Below are 18,641 nucleotides of genomic sequence, written 5' to 3' on the forward strand. Positions count from 1 at the left end.
TTCCTTAGGGGACAAAAGTTACATCTTTTCGAAATGACAGATTGCAGTTTCTGTTCAGTCAAAGGGTGTTGGGTTTATAGCCAGTGCGGTGACACACGATCAAAATAGATCAGCCATCATTCCAACAAGTTGCTCTCTCACATCACATTCCATTGAAATTAACATCAGAGCACGTCAACTGTGAACTTGTCCTGCTCAATGGCCATTTAAAGTCAATTCAAGTCTCATCGATTATATGCAGGGCCAAAAGCACCTAGACATTGAGACATTGGCCTTGATATTCAGAAGAGTGTTTTTTTTTTTTTTTTTATGGCTGATTCCTAAAATTTTATATATGGTTTCCTCGATTTTGATTGCACTGTGTTGGTTATAGCCATCTGAAGCATTTTATTGGTTTTAGCCATCTCTCACAGTGTCTTTTTCCACCCACAGCAAGAACCCATCACACAAGGACATCAATGCAGCTCCAGGCACACCGAAGGTAAGATGGCCACCATCGTGGAGCCATTTTAAATCATTATGCTCACTGATAGGTTCAGCCACAATTAATGGCAATTAGAGCTCTGTTTCCTAGATAAAGATGTAAAAAGAGTCTTGTGTGACTATTGTATAAAAGAGAATGGTCGCAAACTTCTGGTTTTATTTCCTGCAGTAATTTACTTAGAGCTTTCAATGTTTTCTGACTGCTTATTCAAAAGACCTGGACATGGAAAATGATACCAATGTTTTTTAGTCTCATTGTCTTAAAAGGAGGAAGAGGCCAAGCGTATTTCCCTAATTAAATTTCCAACCACATCAATTCAATTATGTAGTGCAACCGCAAGATTCACTAGAGAGTTTTGATGCACTATAAACAGTTGTATTTCATTTGCAGCAAGGATGTTAAATGGATAGTTCACCCACAAATGAACATTCTGTCATCATTTACTCACCCCCAGCTTGCCCTCAAAGATATTTTTCAAAGTCCTTTGTTCTTTCGGACAAAAATAATTGAAACATTCTTCAAAATATCCACAAAAGAAAGAAGGTCATACAAGTAAGGGTGCATAAATGATAAAAGAATTGTCATTTTTGTCATCCCTTTAAGCAGGAATATGCCATAATTTTGAAGAACAACAAATTTCAGGATGGTCTGACATTGTTAATGCAGAGTATTGCGACACGTCAAGCATTTAACATTCAGTTTGCGGATTTTATGATGCCATGAATCTTTGCAAATGCCAGAAATACCAACCTCACATTCACTAAAGACATTCTGTAGACTGTTTGAGAAATATGTTTTTACTTTGTCCCAGAATAAATGCATATTTCTTGGTGAAGAAATGAACAGTTCAACAAGATTGGTGATAATAAACGTATCATCTTCGTATGAATGTCCCTCGTTCCAGAGGGCAAACCCTTTGGTTCGGACACACATTTGGAGAGTATGGAAAAAGCATGGGAGCCAGAAGACATGGGAGCAGGTTAGAGAACAGGCCGTGTGAGGCGTGACTGAGCATTCTATAGCGCACACTTAGTATTCCGTAGGAGTGTGTGGAAAATGAAGAGGCTAGCTAGGATGGTGGAGGGGGTCCATGCTTTTCCTTTAAAAGACGGTAAGAAGGCAGATCAGGCCCAGCTCACTAGTTCTAAAGGGGATTAACCCCGGGCCGAGTTGGCCCGTCTTCACCCCTCTCTCAAGCCGCCATTGCCATAGCGACTCCATGCCAGTCTATGCGGCTCCTAATCCAACAGGGCGAAGGCCAATGGTGGTAGGCGGCACAGTTACCATGCTAACATTTGCAGCATTGCTACTGCTTCTGCTTGACTTTCAGGTATTTTAAAGGAATTTGAGCTTTTTGAAAGGAATTTAAACATCATCTAAATGATTGGTGCCACTAGCATAGTTAGCTAAACATTATAATCAAAATCTTTTTTCATATATTTATTAATCTTTTAGCAAAAATTTATGAATGGTAAGTGACCACTGAAAAGTTTGTGTTAAGCTTTTTTCTTTCTTTTTTTTAAGAAGAAATTAATAAAAATTTACAATAAATTTATAATGTTACAAAAGATTCTTTTGAACTTTCCTTTCATCAAATAGTCCTGAAAAATATGTTAAAGATTCCACAAACATATTTATTTTAACATTCTTGTGCACCAAATCAGCATCTTAGGAGGAATTATGAAGGATCATATGACATTTTACTGTATATTTGATCAAATAAATGTAGTCTTTGTGAGATTTTCAAAAACATTTTTAATAAAAATCTTACCAAACCCAAACTTCTGAGCAGTAGTGTATAACTTTTATCATTTCATTACATAATATTTTAACCATTATATTAATTGTAACATATTCTTCAAGACAGATTACCTGCACTAAACTAGCCGTTCATGCATTATCACTTCTCATTGGACAGTGAAATAGTTAAACATCACATACACTAGATAGAGTAGACCCATGTAAACACTTAACACACATACTCTCTCTCTGGCACACTCCGTATTCCCTGAGCTCCAAAGGTTTTGAGATCACAAATAAATTGTTTCCTGACCTTGCAATTCAAAAGCATAAGGAGCCATGCATAATGTCTAATTTACTGTCCCCGTAGAGAGAGGCTGCCATTTTTCACATATTAATATTAGATTACAGTTGTCAGCCACTAAAGCAGCTACCCCTCCTTTCACTCTGATTAATCAGAGCAGATTGTAAATACAAATATTTTATAGCCGCCTCATAAAAGCAGGACGGAGATCAAGACTCCCGGGAAAGTAAGCAGTATTTCCCCTTCCCCCTTTCCTCAGTCATTTGAGAAATTAAGTCAATTAGGTTTTCAGAAGGACAGGCCTGTTACATCTCCCAGCACACGGCGGTACGTTTATAGGTGATCAAAGTGTCCTGTCATGCATTCTGGTGTCCTGCTTTCTCTCTGCTCCTGTGTCAAAGCATCCATTACTCTAAAAACTGATGTCCTGTCAACACACATAGTTTGAAGCCAAAATGGCAGTTAATGGTTATCTGTCAACATTTGTTCACATCAGTCACATTGTTTCAACACAGCGGTTTTGTAGTTTTTTTTACCGGCTACAGAACCATCAGTTCTGTGAATGACACGTTTGTCTAGCGGATGGCTGCTCACCTCTTTCTCTTGTTTTTTGTGATTCTTTCTCTCTTGCTAGTCTCTCCTGTTGTCAGTGCACATCAAACGTGAGGGCGAGTCTCCAGTTGTGTCCCCGCTCTCCTCTGATGAAGCTCACCATTCTGACAGATACCAGGTGAGACTGCAAACCTCAGACGGAGAGAGTCTGTCACAGGTGCAGACTGACAGACTGTGCAGTTCTGACACTCCACACACAGACCGCTCCAACTCTCATGCAGCAATTCATTTCTCTGGGTTTTAGCTTGTTGAGAGTATCTCGCTGGGTGTTTTAAATTGAATGAAGGTTGGTGCTTTACACTGTGAACCTTGATTTTTGTCAACAGGAAGTGAAGACGTTACCATAGATATTGTTATTACATCAAAATTGTAGTAACTTACTGTTGGTTAGCACAAAAGTGCAGTTAAAATGTCAAAAATGGTTTTGAAGGACATTTCATTTGAATTTATTTACAGTAACTTTATCAAATATATAGTCATTTTGGCACAGATGATGGTTGCCATAAGGGAAACATCAATTCTCATTTAACCCTTAAATGCATACCCCGGGTCTTTAGTGACCCAGGACGTCATTCACTACCCTCCTCCTCGTTCATTTTTTAAAATTAGACATCAACCTTGTTGGTATTCCTCAATCAATTCATTATAAAGAATAAACCAAGAAAAAAAATCTAAAAGAATGCCTATTTTTGTATTCATTGTATTCACTTTTTCTGCACAACAATAATTGAATCTTAGATGACGGAATAAGTGCAATTCACCTTTATTCTACAAGGTGGCAATGTCTGATACACAATGATGAAGTGACGACTCATTCAGACAGAAAACGAAATAAGAAAAACATGAAATGGCTCAGCGATTTACTGCAGAGCAAGTACTGAACACAATCAGATATGACTGTAACGGTTACTGGATGGATCTGGTGAAGCTGTTAGCGATCAAAATATTGATTTTGAAGATGTTGAAAATTATATAGTTTTGAGAATACGTTTGAGATTGCGAATGGGCTCATATCCGTGACCTCAAACATAAAACTAGCCCAGTATTTGCTGAATTTACTGGGAAATGAGCTCTGACGAGGACAGTGATGATGGCATAAAACATCTGCTCAAACTGAGCCCTTTCAAGCTCCAAAAGGTAACAAAATACAATTATTTTATTCTTCTCTAATTGTTACTCTAATATAAGAGGAGTTTTATATTATCACGACAGGTAGAGATCCTTCCGTGTTAGATATAGATCTGGGTCGATAAAGACCCGAATATGTAAGAATGATTGGCGAAACAGTCATGCATTTAAGGGTTAATGAATTAAAGGCACAATATGTAAGTTTCACCTCTAGAGGTCGCTTATCCAAAACAAAGGCTTAGCTTGATGATGCCTTGATTTTGTGGAATCATAGGAGGGGTTGTCTTCACGTCTACATCCGGTGGAAAAGAATCCGATGTGACTCACATGATTCATGGATTCATTCGTGGGGTAACGCAGTGCTGTTTTATCATATTAGATACATTTGTGAGTTGAAAGTTGTTATAATGCTACTCTCTGCGGTTACTATGAGACACTTGTTGCACACTGCAGTAAACTAGATCGATATTAGGCATGGTAAAACATGGTACTCACGGTAAATCAAGAAAACAAGATTTAAACAATAAGACTTACTGCGTTGAGCTATATAACAATGATTAGTTTTCTGTCAATGAATGTATCCAAACAGCTGCTCACCTGTCTAATAAAACATATTTTAAAGCATAGTTGGTGTTTCCATGATTTCTACAAAATAAAACTGGAAATCGAGAGTAACGTGGTTAAGATGGTTAAAATAAATAGCTTATTTCTCTGGATTTAAACATTGTTGGAAACATTTGGGATAATTTAAGTACACAAGACAACAAAATAAATAACATTGTTCTAATGGTTTTTGGATGTTTTAATCTAAAAATCTTACATATTGTGCCTTTAAAGTACATTTTTCTTAGAAAATGAAAAGATGTCAAATAACAGCAATAAAATTCGGTGTATATGTGTATCCAGCTTTTCTCCTCCACAATATCCTCCATCTTATCCTCCATCTCACTGCCGGACGTATTAATACAGGCTGAGATCTGTTCTGCTAATCTCCAGCCTCAGGTTTACTCAGGCTGTAATGTGTGTTCTGCTCTGATATGTAATCATCCATAGTTTAACCCTGGGCTAATCTACGCTGCCCCCAAGCCCCGGATATCATCTCTGTGCTCCAGTGTCCTTGACATGTTTGTTTTCTTCCTGCTTCCCCCTGGAGCTCTGGCTCTGTGGGACACTTTACTCTGCGTCTCTATCTGTCCCTCAACCCTAGAAGTGAGAGAATTTCTCAATTAAAACAATATCCGGACAAATCTTTTCACATTAGCTATAATAAGGCCCTCATGTGTGGTCCTGATAAGTGTTTCGAATTTGCCTCTAACATTACAAAACTAAAAGTAATTACTGATAAGCAATGATGGTCAAGAGGCTTAAAAAACATAATGACACTTTAAAGGAAAGAGTTTTGTAGAACTTCTCATTAATGAAGCTGCTCAAATGACCTTTTGCTAATGATGCCTTTTTGCTAAAATTCATAATCTTCTTTTGTAACCTAATCTGTCTGGTGTGGACACATTAATGTAGAATATCATCATAAAATAGACTGACTTTCAACAGGAATGGCTCATGATCTTCTGAAGGGCCTTCTGCCTATAGACATTATACACAAGCCGTTTGAACCTGTGCCCAACATATCCACGTCTGGCCTGCTGTGGTCAGCAGTATGCTAATTCTGTAATGGGGCTTACAGATGATGACTAGGTGATGTTAATGAGGTCCTAAATGGACCTGTGCTTATATTAAAGTTATTCTAAAAAATGCATTTTAATATGAAATAATCAATGAGTGCTTTCTGGAAGGTTCAAATGTTAGCACTAATGTAGCCTATAGCGATAAAATATGAGAATATTTTATATTAAAATATATCATAACTTTATAAGAATATATATTATACTTGAATTGTTTTTTCAGATGTCTTTAAAGTCTTTTTCTAACACAAAATACCATAAGGAAATCACATTTACACAAGTTACATTTAGAAATACAACTCTCAGGTTCATGTAATTCTCAAAAAAATACATTTGTTTTCGAGGTTTCGTTTCCAAGCCAGAAGAGTTTGTTGAGAGCTCAAATGAACAGAGCGCAGATCATATGCGTCATTTAAATGCTGCTGCGCCCCAGTGGCGAAAGACGGAACTGCATCAACTTTTGGCTCTGACGTGACGATCACATGACCGGTAGCAGTATGGCGGTGATGGCGCGCTGAAACGAAACTGCTGTAGTGAGCCTAACATTTTCAATCCTTACTCATCCTTCATAAATTGATTATTGAGTCTCATATCGGCGTTTTGGAGGAGCGCTATCTAGGCTTCATGCTTTAGTAAAGCAAATGAGTTTTTGGAGTTGTGTCGTCTGCAATGGAAGAGGAGTTGCAGAGCAATGGCAAGAGAGAAGTAGGTTTTGTTTACATCAGGGATGTGCTGCAGAATCCAGCGTCATCTAGTCATTCGCGCATCATGAAAGTCCTCAGAAATAAATGATAAATAAACTTAAATGACTGACAGATTTTTCCTTGTTCTCTTTTTTCACCTGCAGACATTTTTACGAGTGCGAGCTAACAGGCAAACACGATTGAATGGTATGTATATTTTCTCCCTGCAACAAGAGAAGTGATGTATTATGATTGTTTATCTGTTGACTTGTGCTTTTAAAAACGCTGTTGTCATCCATTTAATGCGTTAATACTTCATATCAGTACAAATTGCAGTTAATATATTGAGAACTTTTCTTTACCCAGCAGCCTCTTCTTTGTTATTACTGGTGTTATTATTATTAACTTATCATTGTATAATAATAATTATTATTTTGGAATCAAAAAGTTGCATCAACAATCATATTTCAATTGTATTTATTTAATAGCGCAGCATTAAAGGGATAGTTCACCCAAAAATTAAAATAATGTCATCATTTATTCACCCCCTTAAGGTTTCTTTCTTCTGTTGAACACAAATTGAGATATTTTAAATAATGTTGATAATCAAACAGTAGCCATTTACTTCCATAGAAGGAAAAAAAAATACTATGAAAGTCAATGATTACCATCTGACATTCTTCAAATTAACTTCTTTTGTGTTCAACAGAAGAAAAAAACTCATACAAGTTTGGAACAACATGATATCCAAACTTGTTTATCTATCCCTTTTAAAGTGTTAGTTCACCCAAAAATGAAAATTCTGTCATTTATTACTCACCCTCATGCCGTTCCACACCCGTAAGACCTTCGTTAATCTTTGGAACACAAATTAAGATATTTTAGTTGAAATCCGATGGCTCCGTGAGGCCTGCATAGGGAGCAATTACATTTCCTCTTTTAAGATCCATAAAGGTACTAAAAACATATTTAAATCAGTTCATGTGAGTACAGTGGTTCAATATTAATATTATAAAACGACGAGAATATTTGTACAAAATAACGACTTCTATAGTGATGGCCAATTTCAAAACACTGCTTCAGGAAGCTTATTATAACACTTATTATAACTAACAGTTATCAAATACATACACATTTAAGGCCTTTTCTGTGGCTGCTTAATAAACTGACAATCTTTAAATCTGCTAAATATCTCAGAAGAGCTGCGTGCTCTTTTTGTTATAACCCGTAGCTCCGTAGTCAAGAAAACCTGTCAAAATAAGAGTCCTGCCTAGTAAAGGTGATAGTGCAGATCGTATTCATATTTAAACGTACAAAAAATATTAAAATGTATACAAGAACAAATTAGAAGATTAATCATAATAAAGTCTGTTACAATAAAGAAGGATTAATATGTATATAATTTATACAGTGAAGAATATTCAGTGCTATTTTACATTTGTTTACTTTATTTCTGTACCTGAAAACTACTTTATGTAGGTCTGCTGAATGTTAAATTGATACAATTGATACAAATGTTCATTAGAAATTATTTGATGATGCAGCAATAAACCTGTCAGTATATTTCAATGCAGGTGTTTTTGAACTTTGCTTATTTAAAGCATGATCAAAATACTATCTATTTTGACAAAATTTCAAATAAGAGAGGAAGTGACAAATATCGGTATCTGCCAGCAATTGTTTGTTAAAATCGGCATCGGTATCAGCCCCAAAAAATTGTATTGGTGCATCCCTGCTTATCCTTACTTATTTGCTTATTTTAATATTTTAATATTTTTGAAGATCAGTCTTGTCATCATTTAAAACGGGTAGTATCATTAATCAACGTGTGTTTGCATGTACAACAAAACGCTGATAGCTGTCAATCAGCTCATTATAAACAACTGACAACACAAGAAAATGACACATAGAGCAAAAATGGATTATGCTGATTGGGTTTTGGTTAGCCCGTTTATAACCTTTACTTAAAAACGTACTTACTTAAAAACACTACATGCTCTGAAGACTCATCTTGCTGTTATAAACTGATCACAGTGAGTCTGGTCATTTTGTATGGTTATCTGAACCTCAACCCATAGTCATTAGTCGGTGGGTGTGATGGAGCTGCTGCACCCGTGGGGAGTGTTGGTGTGAGCTGGGAGCTCTCTGACCTGAGGCCAGTTGTTATTCTGGGTGTCAGTAACCGTCTGGCACGAACGAGGAGCTCCTCACCTCTCAGGGTACATCAGCCAAATGCTCATCAGCACTGGTGTCTGTCATGTGGCCTTGCCAGAAGCTTGACATCCATGTCAACCTCAGCATCCATGTTTTAAAACAACACCTATTTTATTTTGGTTAAGTAAACTTAATAGTGCCCCCTGCTTTGGATTTAAGAGGTTAATGATTATTTTTTTATTTAAACATTTATGTAAGTTGACATACCTAGTTAGTATGGTTTGTAGTCAGTTGTGGCCACATGTTTTTGCACTTCCCTTGACTGTAGCGCCTGCCCAAGCAGAGACTCTCCTTAACTCTTGGTTTTTTCATGTGTCAACAGTCGATGACCTCTGCTGGTGCAGGCGCTACGCCAAGGAAAGTTTCAAAAGTCCCCCAATCCCAGTGCCCAGAGGAGTGCCCCTAGCCCCTTGCTGCCTGCGGCATGGTAAGACCCCCTCCCCCCTTTATAGCAGCCGCAGGCACCATAAGGGTAAATGGGGCTGCCTTTGTTTAAACCCGATCCCGTGTTAATGTATATCACCTCTCATCTGAGACGGTGTGATTTCAGAGTGAGGGGCCGGCTGGAAAAACTCCTGCTGTGCCTAATTAATCTGCCTTTTTCCTTGCTATTTAATGACGCCCGTCTCCCCCACATTACCGTCAACGTGGCCGGTGCTTCTCTCTCTTCTCCCTGTCCTGGAGGTAATGGCAGAAGCTCTCGCCTCTCCGCCTCCAGTCCCCCTCGGCCCCATTCGCAATCACAGCCACCTAAAAATTAATGTCCCCACACGCCATTTGCAGTTAAGAAAAAGCGACAGAGACTTACGGCGCAATAGGCGCTGTTCTGCTGTGTTAAATTTCTAATTATGTGCTCGGGGAGGGGAGGGGGAAGAGCGAGACACCCTGAGAGATCCAAGCCTTGGCCGTTTCGTGCTCATCACTGATGTAACCAGGAGGAATTGGTGTCTGGGTGCAAAGGTCTAATGGACAGAGTTCACCTCTGAGGCCTGTCACTGTCGTGTTTTGCAACCCATCTTTCTTGCCTCAGTAAAATCCGTGACTAGAGATGCCTACTAGCCTCGAGCTAAATCTGTAAAGGATCCTGATCTGTGTGGGCTTTTGTATGTGGGCTTAATGCTGCTCACTCTTTTTGAATGCTCTTTTTTGTTTGTGTGTATCTAATGATGTCCTTGGTCAAACACATTATTTGTTGTTGTTCCTAAGTTTTAATGTAAATAAATTTATATATTTGGTCAAATAAAATACAAATATAAAGTAATTTCAATGTATATGTGAATTACAAATATATAAATTTAATATTTATCATTAGAAAACCCAAAAAATTGAATTTCAGTGAAAATTTCTTTTGAATTTTTGGAGTATTCGGGTTTATTTTATCATCACCTATTCCACAGCTCAGTGCCAATTAGTGTTGTCAAAAGCACGGACTTCGGTACCAAGTCGGTACTGAAATTTTAAAAATGTAAGGTTTTGAGCGCTGTTGAGCGGACTTATAAACCTCTGATTGGCCATTGTGTTTATCACTATGTCTGTGATTGGCTAAAATGATCAACCCTTCAAAAACATGTTGTAAATATAGACATCAGTGACGGTCTTCACCAAGTGCTTACACAGATACATGCGGAAGTGTTTGAAAGCAGGTGTCTATCAACGGACCGGCCTGTTTTCATACACTCCCGCTTTCAAAACGCTTTAAAACACTTCTGTGTGCTTTGAAACACTCCTGTGCATTGATCTTTGTGGCCAATCGCAGACATATCTGTTGAGCGCTTGAACACAATGGCCAATAAGAGGTGTTTACAAATCCGCTCAACAGCGCTCAAAGCATCACATTTTTAAAATTTTGGTACCAAAGTCAGTACTTTTGAAAACACTAGTGCCAATGTGGATTATGTTTGTGGTATTTTATTATGGTCACTTTTCTCCATTGATTTATCTTATGGTGTCTTTCTTTTCTCTTGTGCTGCAGCCCGGATTGGGAAGATGAAGCGCCGGAAGCCCGAGGATGGACAGGTATGTCCACTGTGCAGCGCCCCGCTGGCAGGGACAGAGGAGGAAATGAGTAGGCATGTGGAACAATGTCTGTTCAAGGTAGCTTCATAAACCCAGAGATCTGGGCCTCCAACCTCCTCTAGAAGCTTTGGCCTTTCTGCCCTCACCTTTCCCTGGACATCTGCATCTGACAAAACGCATAAATATGACCAATTAATTTCTTATGACGACTATCATGTTGTACTACTACATGGGTGTCCAGGGAAGAGTTATGGGCTAGCTCTAATTGTTCCTCCTCCTCTTCCTCCTCCACTTTAGCAGATTTAGCTGGCAGTTTCGGCGTCCTGAACCTACTGTAGAGATATTCTACATTATTGTCATTAGGTGTGGAGTTTGTAAAGAGGCTCAATGGAATCTGTTGTTCACGCAGTCTGACTGGCTTCCCTTTTCAGCCATTTTAGTGGTTCAGGATGCAGCACTTGCCCTTTATATTATATAGCAGGTTCCTCTTAACCCATCTAATCCAGTAGTTCTTATGATACTAATGTACTCTTGGTGGTTGGATTCGGGTGTTCTGTTGCATGTGGTTTGATAGCTCCTAAAATTAGACATCATTAGAAGTTAGTGGATTTGAAAGCGCTGCTTTGATTTCCTCTGATGTAGTCACACTTTGTGGTTTTGTCTTTTTATATTGAATGGACCGATTGAAGTGTGTTGGTACATTTTTGATAAGTGGTTTTGTTCTCTCAGAGGGAAGGTGCAACAGAAGAGGATTCCGCGGATGTTGAAGGAGAGAATGGAACACGATTTGAGGAGTACGAGTGGTGCGGACAGAAAAGGGTCCGAGCTACTACATTATTGGAAGGTGGTTTCAGAGGTAAGCGTTTTTTTTATTTTTATTTGAACAACACAAAAAAAAACAGTACAAACTACAATATTGTGAAATATTTTAATTTAAAACAAAAATAATATAAATTTTCTGATTCAGTGCTCAAGAAACATTTTTTATTCATTTTAATGTTGAAAATCGTAATATTTCAGGGCTGTACATTAACTTTTTTTTTTTTGAACAATCACTGGTGCTATAGATGTCAAAAGGTAGCACAGGCCACACAAAGCACAAGTATAAAACGCCTGATACAATTTCTGAAAACAACCATAAATAGTGCTGCTGTTCATCATGCATTCTATGTATATATGCAACATTTAGGAGTGACTGATGTGAGCAATATATTTTTTTCTTACAGTGCATTTAGTTCATATATATAATATGTGTTCTAAAAATAGCTGTCAAGAATCACTACAACCTCCTAAGCTGTTTAATGAGGTTATATTCATTTCATTCTCGATGTACCCCAAGATCAACCTGTTCAAGTGTGTACATTTATAGGCTTGGCAGCTGTAGTCCAGACAAGGTGAGTTCTGGCAGGCCCTTCTTGGCCTTTAAGGAGTCAAAGGAAAACACATTTAGCTGTGCAATTGACCCGCCTCACCCAGTACAGAGATGTGTGTGAGAAAAATGGGCCGCTGACCCCTGGGCTTCCCCTGCTGCAGGAATGCAATTATAGCTCCCAACCTAACTGCGCTCACCTGGGACGTTCTCTATCACATACACACACGCTCCCTAAGACCCTTTTTGATGTGCTGCCACACTCATTGAAAGACTTTCCAGGGAATTCTAGTTGGTTCATAAATAATTTACCTCCTCAGATTATTTTTACACTTGGGAGGAAGTGTCAGTCATTCCTCCATACTTCAGATTTTTATCTTAGAACTTTTCTCAATGTTGGATCAGTTATTTTGAAAAGGGTTTATTTTTTCAGTTAAGTTTGTGGAGTTGGTGCTTTAGAGGAAGTGCTAAGTGAATGACTATCAAATTTCTCAGTTTCCCCACTCAGTCTTTTTTTATATATATTTAGTAAAAGAGTTGGTTTCCTCCCTCAGTGGTCTTTTGTAAACTTTTGCACTCTTAAATGGAAAGGCTGTTCGATCCCAAGGAGAGAACAGTTTGCAAAGCTGTGTGGATTAAGAAAAGAAACAGAGTTGTTCCTCTAACGCCTGGCTAGACAGACGATGGCCCAGATCAATTCTGCATGTGAACAGAGCCATGTGTCTGTACAGAAGCTTTCCAGCCCTTTATCTTCAGCACAGGCACCGGTGTAATGGCGATAGAGGGGGGACCTGGTGAGAAGTGACTCGGTGGCCCAGGGGCCACTTGAAAGCTCCCCCCAGGATACTCAGAAGGTGGATTTTGCCTTGAAAGCTCAGCTGAAGTCCTCAAGCGTTCAATCGGCCTGCATTGCAGAATCCCTCCAGCCCAGGGGGAGCTAGACTGGGGGGGGGGGGGGGGGGGCTTTAAAGGGGTCTTCAATGGGATAAGAGGGCTATCGTCTCTGAAGCACCCCCTCTCTCTCTCTTTGAGGACCCAGGAAAAAAGCAGAGAGGAAACGCTTTAAACCGAACAAAAAGAGCATGATAAGGGAAAAGAGAGACCTAGAGGAAGAGAGAAATCGAAGAGGATCAGTTTGTGGTGGAGGTCCGTAAGGCCTCCTGTGTCCGTAGCTTAGCAGGGCTGTTGTGCTGATGAAGAGATAGCGATGGCAGTCACAGGCAGAGATGGAAGAGATTTGGTGCAGTCGGGAAAGAAGAACAGAGGCCCGTCACTCGTCTTTGTAAAGAACCTTGAGAGATGGCCACTTTGAGCTCCCTCCCCGGCAGGCGTACATGGTAAATGCCATCCTGATTGGATGAACTCTGACCTGCGACACACACTGCGAAAGGCTGATAGATGTCATGGCAACGAGGTGGAGGAGAGGCCATGTTTCATGTCCTGTTTCTCTGGGATCTCTGCGTCCCCTTTCTTAACTGCGACATGAGACACCTGTCTGGAGTGACATATGTAGATTAGCACTTAACAATCATGGCATATGTAAATCAGCTTGCAAAACGTGACCCAACAAGGAAAAATGTGCTTTATGCATGTGACGATTAACATTTAAAGGAATACATGGGGTATTCTTTGAATTTGATGCATTACAAATGGACATTATTGTCATGCAAAGTATTGCAGAGCAATACAGGTAGATACAGGCAACATTGTGAGGGAGACAGTGGAGTTTTCTTATTCATCTAGTGTATGCTGTGAAGAAGAGGAGTAAGCTTATGTCCTAAGCGCTGTTGGGCAAAGAGGCGGTGCGATGGTGTGCATAATTTGACTGAGAGGCAGTTAGAGTGGCACTGACCTTTTCGGCACAGATTAGATTGCCTGCCAAGACCGCTTAACTGTAGCCCCAGCTTTCACAGTCAGGCACACTTACAACACTGCTCGGGTAGTTATACACCATTCAGGTGGTGTTTTAAAGTTGTATTTGCCATAGTAGGTGTTCCCTGAAAGTCTGCACTAAAGTGGACATTCTTCCTGTCTTTGCTGAATCAATACTACATGACATCCTTCCTGCTCTGGTTCTATCAAAGCATTAGCCAGGATCCTTAGCCTGATCAATTGATTGAATTAACAGTGATTTTCTTTTTTTTTTCTTTTTTTTCTTTCTTCTTTTGACTGCTTATGGCCATTAGTGGTCACAACAATTATTTTTTTTTTTCCCCATTTGGCTTTCTTTGCAGCTTGTCGACAGTGCGATAATGAAATGTTCACCATCATTTACAGATTATGGTCTTTTATTTTTGGCTGACTGTGCACTTTTCCCAGCATCAGATGGGTCAGAGGGGTGGGAGGGTTATCTATAGACCACTGGAAGTATTTCCAGGATAGAATAAGATGTGCTGATCACAGGATATACAGTTAATTTTTTAATGCGGTCGCACACTTTTCCTTTTTCACTCCAGTGCCACAATTATTAAAGCTTACCCATACTTAAATATTATTAAATATTATTTTGATCTTTCTATTGATCAAATAATCCTAAAAATAATTCATCATGGTTTCCACAAAAAAGAAAAAAAAATCGCAGCACAACTGTATTGAACATTGATAATAAGAAATGTTTCTTTGGCACCAAATCTGTATATTAGAATTATTTCTGAAGGATCATGTGACTGAATACTGGAGTAATGGCTGCTGAAAATTTAGAAAATGTTATTTTTCCTTGTATTCATATTTCACAATATTACTGTTTTACTGTATTTTTGATCAAATAAATGCAGCCTTGGTGAGCATAAGTGGCTTATTTAAAAAAAAACATTTAAAAAGCTTACTGACCCAAAACTTTTGAATGGTAGTATATGTTTAGTAGAAAATGTACAATGTTTCTCAATGATTTATTGAAATGCTGCTTTAATTTTAGTTATCAGTGGACATACAGCGTGGGTTAAATGAACAGACCACCATGTTTAATTCCAGTTATTGTTGACGGTAATGTACATGTATGTTACATGTACAGTAATGTTCAGCTGGCACGTACAGTTGAATCCCTGATTCTCTGTGCGAACAGCTTGGATTTATGTTCGCATATGTCTCTGCAGTCACAGGGACCAAATAAAACTTAAAAGGTCCCTTTTATTTGATCACTAAAAACCATCGGCACATTGTAAAAAAGGGCAAGCATTTGTGGTGCATTTTATCCCTACTCTGCCTCTTTTGGATCCCTTTACGGAGAGGAGGAGAGACAGATCACGGCCGCCACATCCACTTTCAGTCCTCTTCTCCGTCAGTGTCTTACACTCTCCCTGAAGGTTGTAGTTATCCACTCCACACTGTGCAGTAGTCATCACGTGTCGTAGCACTTTGCGGAACGAGAGGAAGCACCGTTCTCCACTTCCATTTCCAACCTTAGCTCCTCATCCGTGACAAACCCTGTTCTCCAGTAGTGGCCTGACATCCTTCCATCAGCCCCTGAGGGGCCTGGCCCGCTCCAGCCTTACTCGGCTCAATCAGACTCCGGGTCTCAGCGGGCTGCTCCCACCCTTCAGGCTCCTGCCGATCCAAACTCTCCCTAACCAGAACTGAAGGACCCAGTCAGCCGGCAGCAGGAGTTTGTCTGTGCGCTCATCACTGGATTTATAGAAGTGCCACTCAGGCTGCACGCCCCAGTGCTCAGGACCCACACCCTGACAGGCACCTGACACAACTCCCGTTCGGGCTGTCTGCGATGCCTCCATCTGGGCCTGAAGCACCAGGCTCCTGGCTTGTCTTCAGTAATCTGGTCCTGCTCACAGCTAGAACAGTCTTTCTTAATTGGTGTTTCTCTAACATGACAAAACTGTCCTAGATTGGGTCAGTTACAGTTGGAGATGGTTGCTAGTGACAGTAGATGTTTTGTAACATAATGAATATTATTGAATGTGACATAATTTAAACCTGAATTCCATTTACTGAATACTGTTATTCCTCTCCTCCCTCTTTTAGGAACAGGCTTTGCCATGTGTAGCACGAAGGAGAGCCATGACAGTGATGCAGACCTGGATGTAGATGGAGATGACACACTGGAGTACGGCAAAGCCCAGTATCCTTGGTAATTCGCCAGTAGATATCTTGCTCTTCAGTGGTGCTGTGGTGTGCACAGAAACAGTAACTAAATTTAGAAGCAGTTGTTCCTTAACTCAGGGTTTCAGGTACACTGAGGCAGACATCATTCCTTGCTCTGGAGAGGACCAGGGAGAGGCCAAAGAACGTGAGGCACTGCGTGGAGCCGTTTTGAAGTAAGCTGGACTTCACTGAGATGATTTCAGCACAGACTTTAAAATGACGAATAATAACTATATGCTTGGCCCTTGCACAAATTTTTTGTTTCTTTTCTGTAGTGGTGGCGTGCCGTCCAATAGAATAACGCCTGAGTTCTCCAAATGGGCCAGTGATGGTGAGTTGGCCATTTTTATGGTGTACTTTTTTTCCACAGTTGGAAGGCCTGAAAATATCAGACAATTTGAAAATTGGCATTTTCAGGTCTGGCTATAGGTCTGCCATTTTCAAGTCTCACATAGATATATATGATATATAAGATAAAAAAATTCTTAACTAAAACTAGTAATTAAAAGATGTTGGTAACATTTTTTTGTTTATTTATTTGAGTTGAATTTTTATAGAATGAAATGTTGATTTTATTGGCCCTCGTTCATTATATATGCTCTGTTTGTGTCTATTTTTGCAGAAATGCCGTCGACCAGTAATGGCGAGAGCAGCAAACAGGAGCCCAGTTCTTCATCTTCGTCCTCCACACCGAGGACCTGTAAAAACAGTGAGATCGAGAAGTGAGTACAAACACACACCTGTCTGCAGTGGCAGTGTGTTTGCTGGTGTATTGGGGTGAGATTAGTTTGTGTAGGGACTGCAAGATCATAAATGATGCATTTAGTGTGCTCATCTCTCCAGAGCATGCTTGATCACAGGGAGTGGCCCAGAGTATTGATCCCAGGCAGCTGAGCCTTGTCTGGGCCTGACTCGCCGCACAGCACGGGAATGCTAATATTCCTTTAGCCATTTCCATGCTACAGATTTAGGAACTTGTTGCAAGAAGTGAAGTCAGATAAAGTGAAAATGTTGGCAGGTCTTGACATTAAGCTTTGTCAAAAGTAAATATTTTTTTGCTTGCACAAGTTAAAAAAAATGTTACTTGTCTGACTTAAAAAAAAAAAAAAACATGGTGTAAATGTAAGTTATTCTAAAGCAATATTCTCATCAGTCTTCTAAACGTTCTTTCTTACTTAAATCAGCATATTTGTGATATTTTCCTCCTTAATTTGATTTCCGGGGAATTTTTTACCTTTTATGAAGGAACATTTTTTCCTAAACTTAAATGTATGTGTCAAATTCAAATGTCAAATTCTTAAATTAAGTGTACAATCAAACAACAGGGGAACACTGAGAAAGCCAGATGACTCTCTACAGTCCACTGAAAGTGAAGATGGAGGGAGTTTAGCAGACAGCCTCTATAAAGATAAATTTGAATAACCTGAGTGGGTGAAAGGCCGGTCCCTGTAATTCCCTCATCTCTGCGTCCTCATCCATATTCCCCAACAAGTGCTCCCGCTAAACTCTCCTCCCACTTGCGCGTGGGGGCCCAGCCCCACTGAATGGGTAATTGGGGTCAGAGCGCAGCTCCTGGTAGAAGAGGGGCTTATTGCCACGGTGGTGGTGTGACTGTACTCTCCCCTTGCTGTCTAGAGCCAGTCCAGGGTCACCACACTAGCCACAGACGTACCTCACTCTGCCTACCCAATAGCACAGCTGTCGGTCCACATGACCCGTGTCCTGTCTCTAATATTCGTAGGGTGGTTCAGGGCATTGCCAATTTTTAAGATTGTATTGTTGAATTTAACAAAAGTGCTCATGATTTTTAACCAGGATTTTTTTTTTTTCTTCTTCTTCTTCTGAAAACAAGTTTGTGTAGTTGACACTTTTAGCGGACTATTTATTTATTTATTTTTGTATTGTATTGTTTTTTTTTTTTTTCAATGAAAATTATGATTTTGCTTTTATAATGACTTTTTATAATACTATTTTTTTACAATTTCAGTCTTATTTATTTATATATATATATAATATATATAATATTAAAAAAAAAATCTTACATGCAAAAAAAAAAATTTCATTGCCCTCTCTATCTGTCTCTTCTCTCCTCTGAGCCCTCTTCTCTAGGGAGAGGCTTCTAGTGTAGCTGAATCAATCTTGTGCGGGCGGCCATCACTGGCCCTATATTAAATATCAGGGGCGGATAACTGGTGAATAAGCGAAGCAGACCCGATGCAATTGATTTTTCTCGTCAGCACGTCGTGAGCACATTCCTCTCACCTAACTCTAGTCAAGTGTGCATCTGCGAATGGCTTCATCTGTTGCACAAGCT

General features: G+C 39.5%; 1 protein-coding gene across 3 annotated transcripts in view; it reads left to right on the forward strand.

Annotated features, from left to right (window-relative positions):
- Positions 1–18,641, forward strand: part of rnf220a (ring finger protein 220a) — a 129,181-nt gene that overhangs the window by 98,862 nt on the left and 11,678 nt on the right. Inside the window, exons 3-11 of one of the 3 annotated variants that reach the window (XM_067363526.1) lie at positions 433–481; positions 3,163–3,258; positions 6,798–6,840; positions 10,820–10,941; positions 11,593–11,719; positions 16,208–16,304; positions 16,414–16,500; positions 16,603–16,658; positions 16,950–17,049. In XM_067363526.1, the coding sequence (XP_067219627.1) occupies positions 433–481; positions 3,163–3,258; positions 6,798–6,840; positions 10,820–10,941; positions 11,593–11,719; positions 16,208–16,304; positions 16,414–16,500; positions 16,603–16,658; positions 16,950–17,049 (777 nt within the window). Of the gene's footprint in view, positions 1–432; positions 482–3,162; positions 3,259–6,432; positions 6,656–6,797; positions 6,841–10,819; positions 10,942–11,592; positions 11,720–16,207; positions 16,305–16,413; positions 16,501–16,602; positions 16,659–16,949; positions 17,050–18,641 lie in introns of those variants that run through there. The other 2 variants (XM_067363527.1, XM_067363525.1) reach the window with 2 other exon arrangements.

The sequence above is a fragment of the Chanodichthys erythropterus genome, chromosome 16 (assembly GCF_024489055.1).
Source record: "Chanodichthys erythropterus isolate Z2021 chromosome 16, ASM2448905v1, whole genome shotgun sequence".
In the NCBI taxonomy this organism is placed as follows: domain Eukaryota; kingdom Metazoa; phylum Chordata; class Actinopteri; order Cypriniformes; family Xenocyprididae; genus Chanodichthys; species Chanodichthys erythropterus.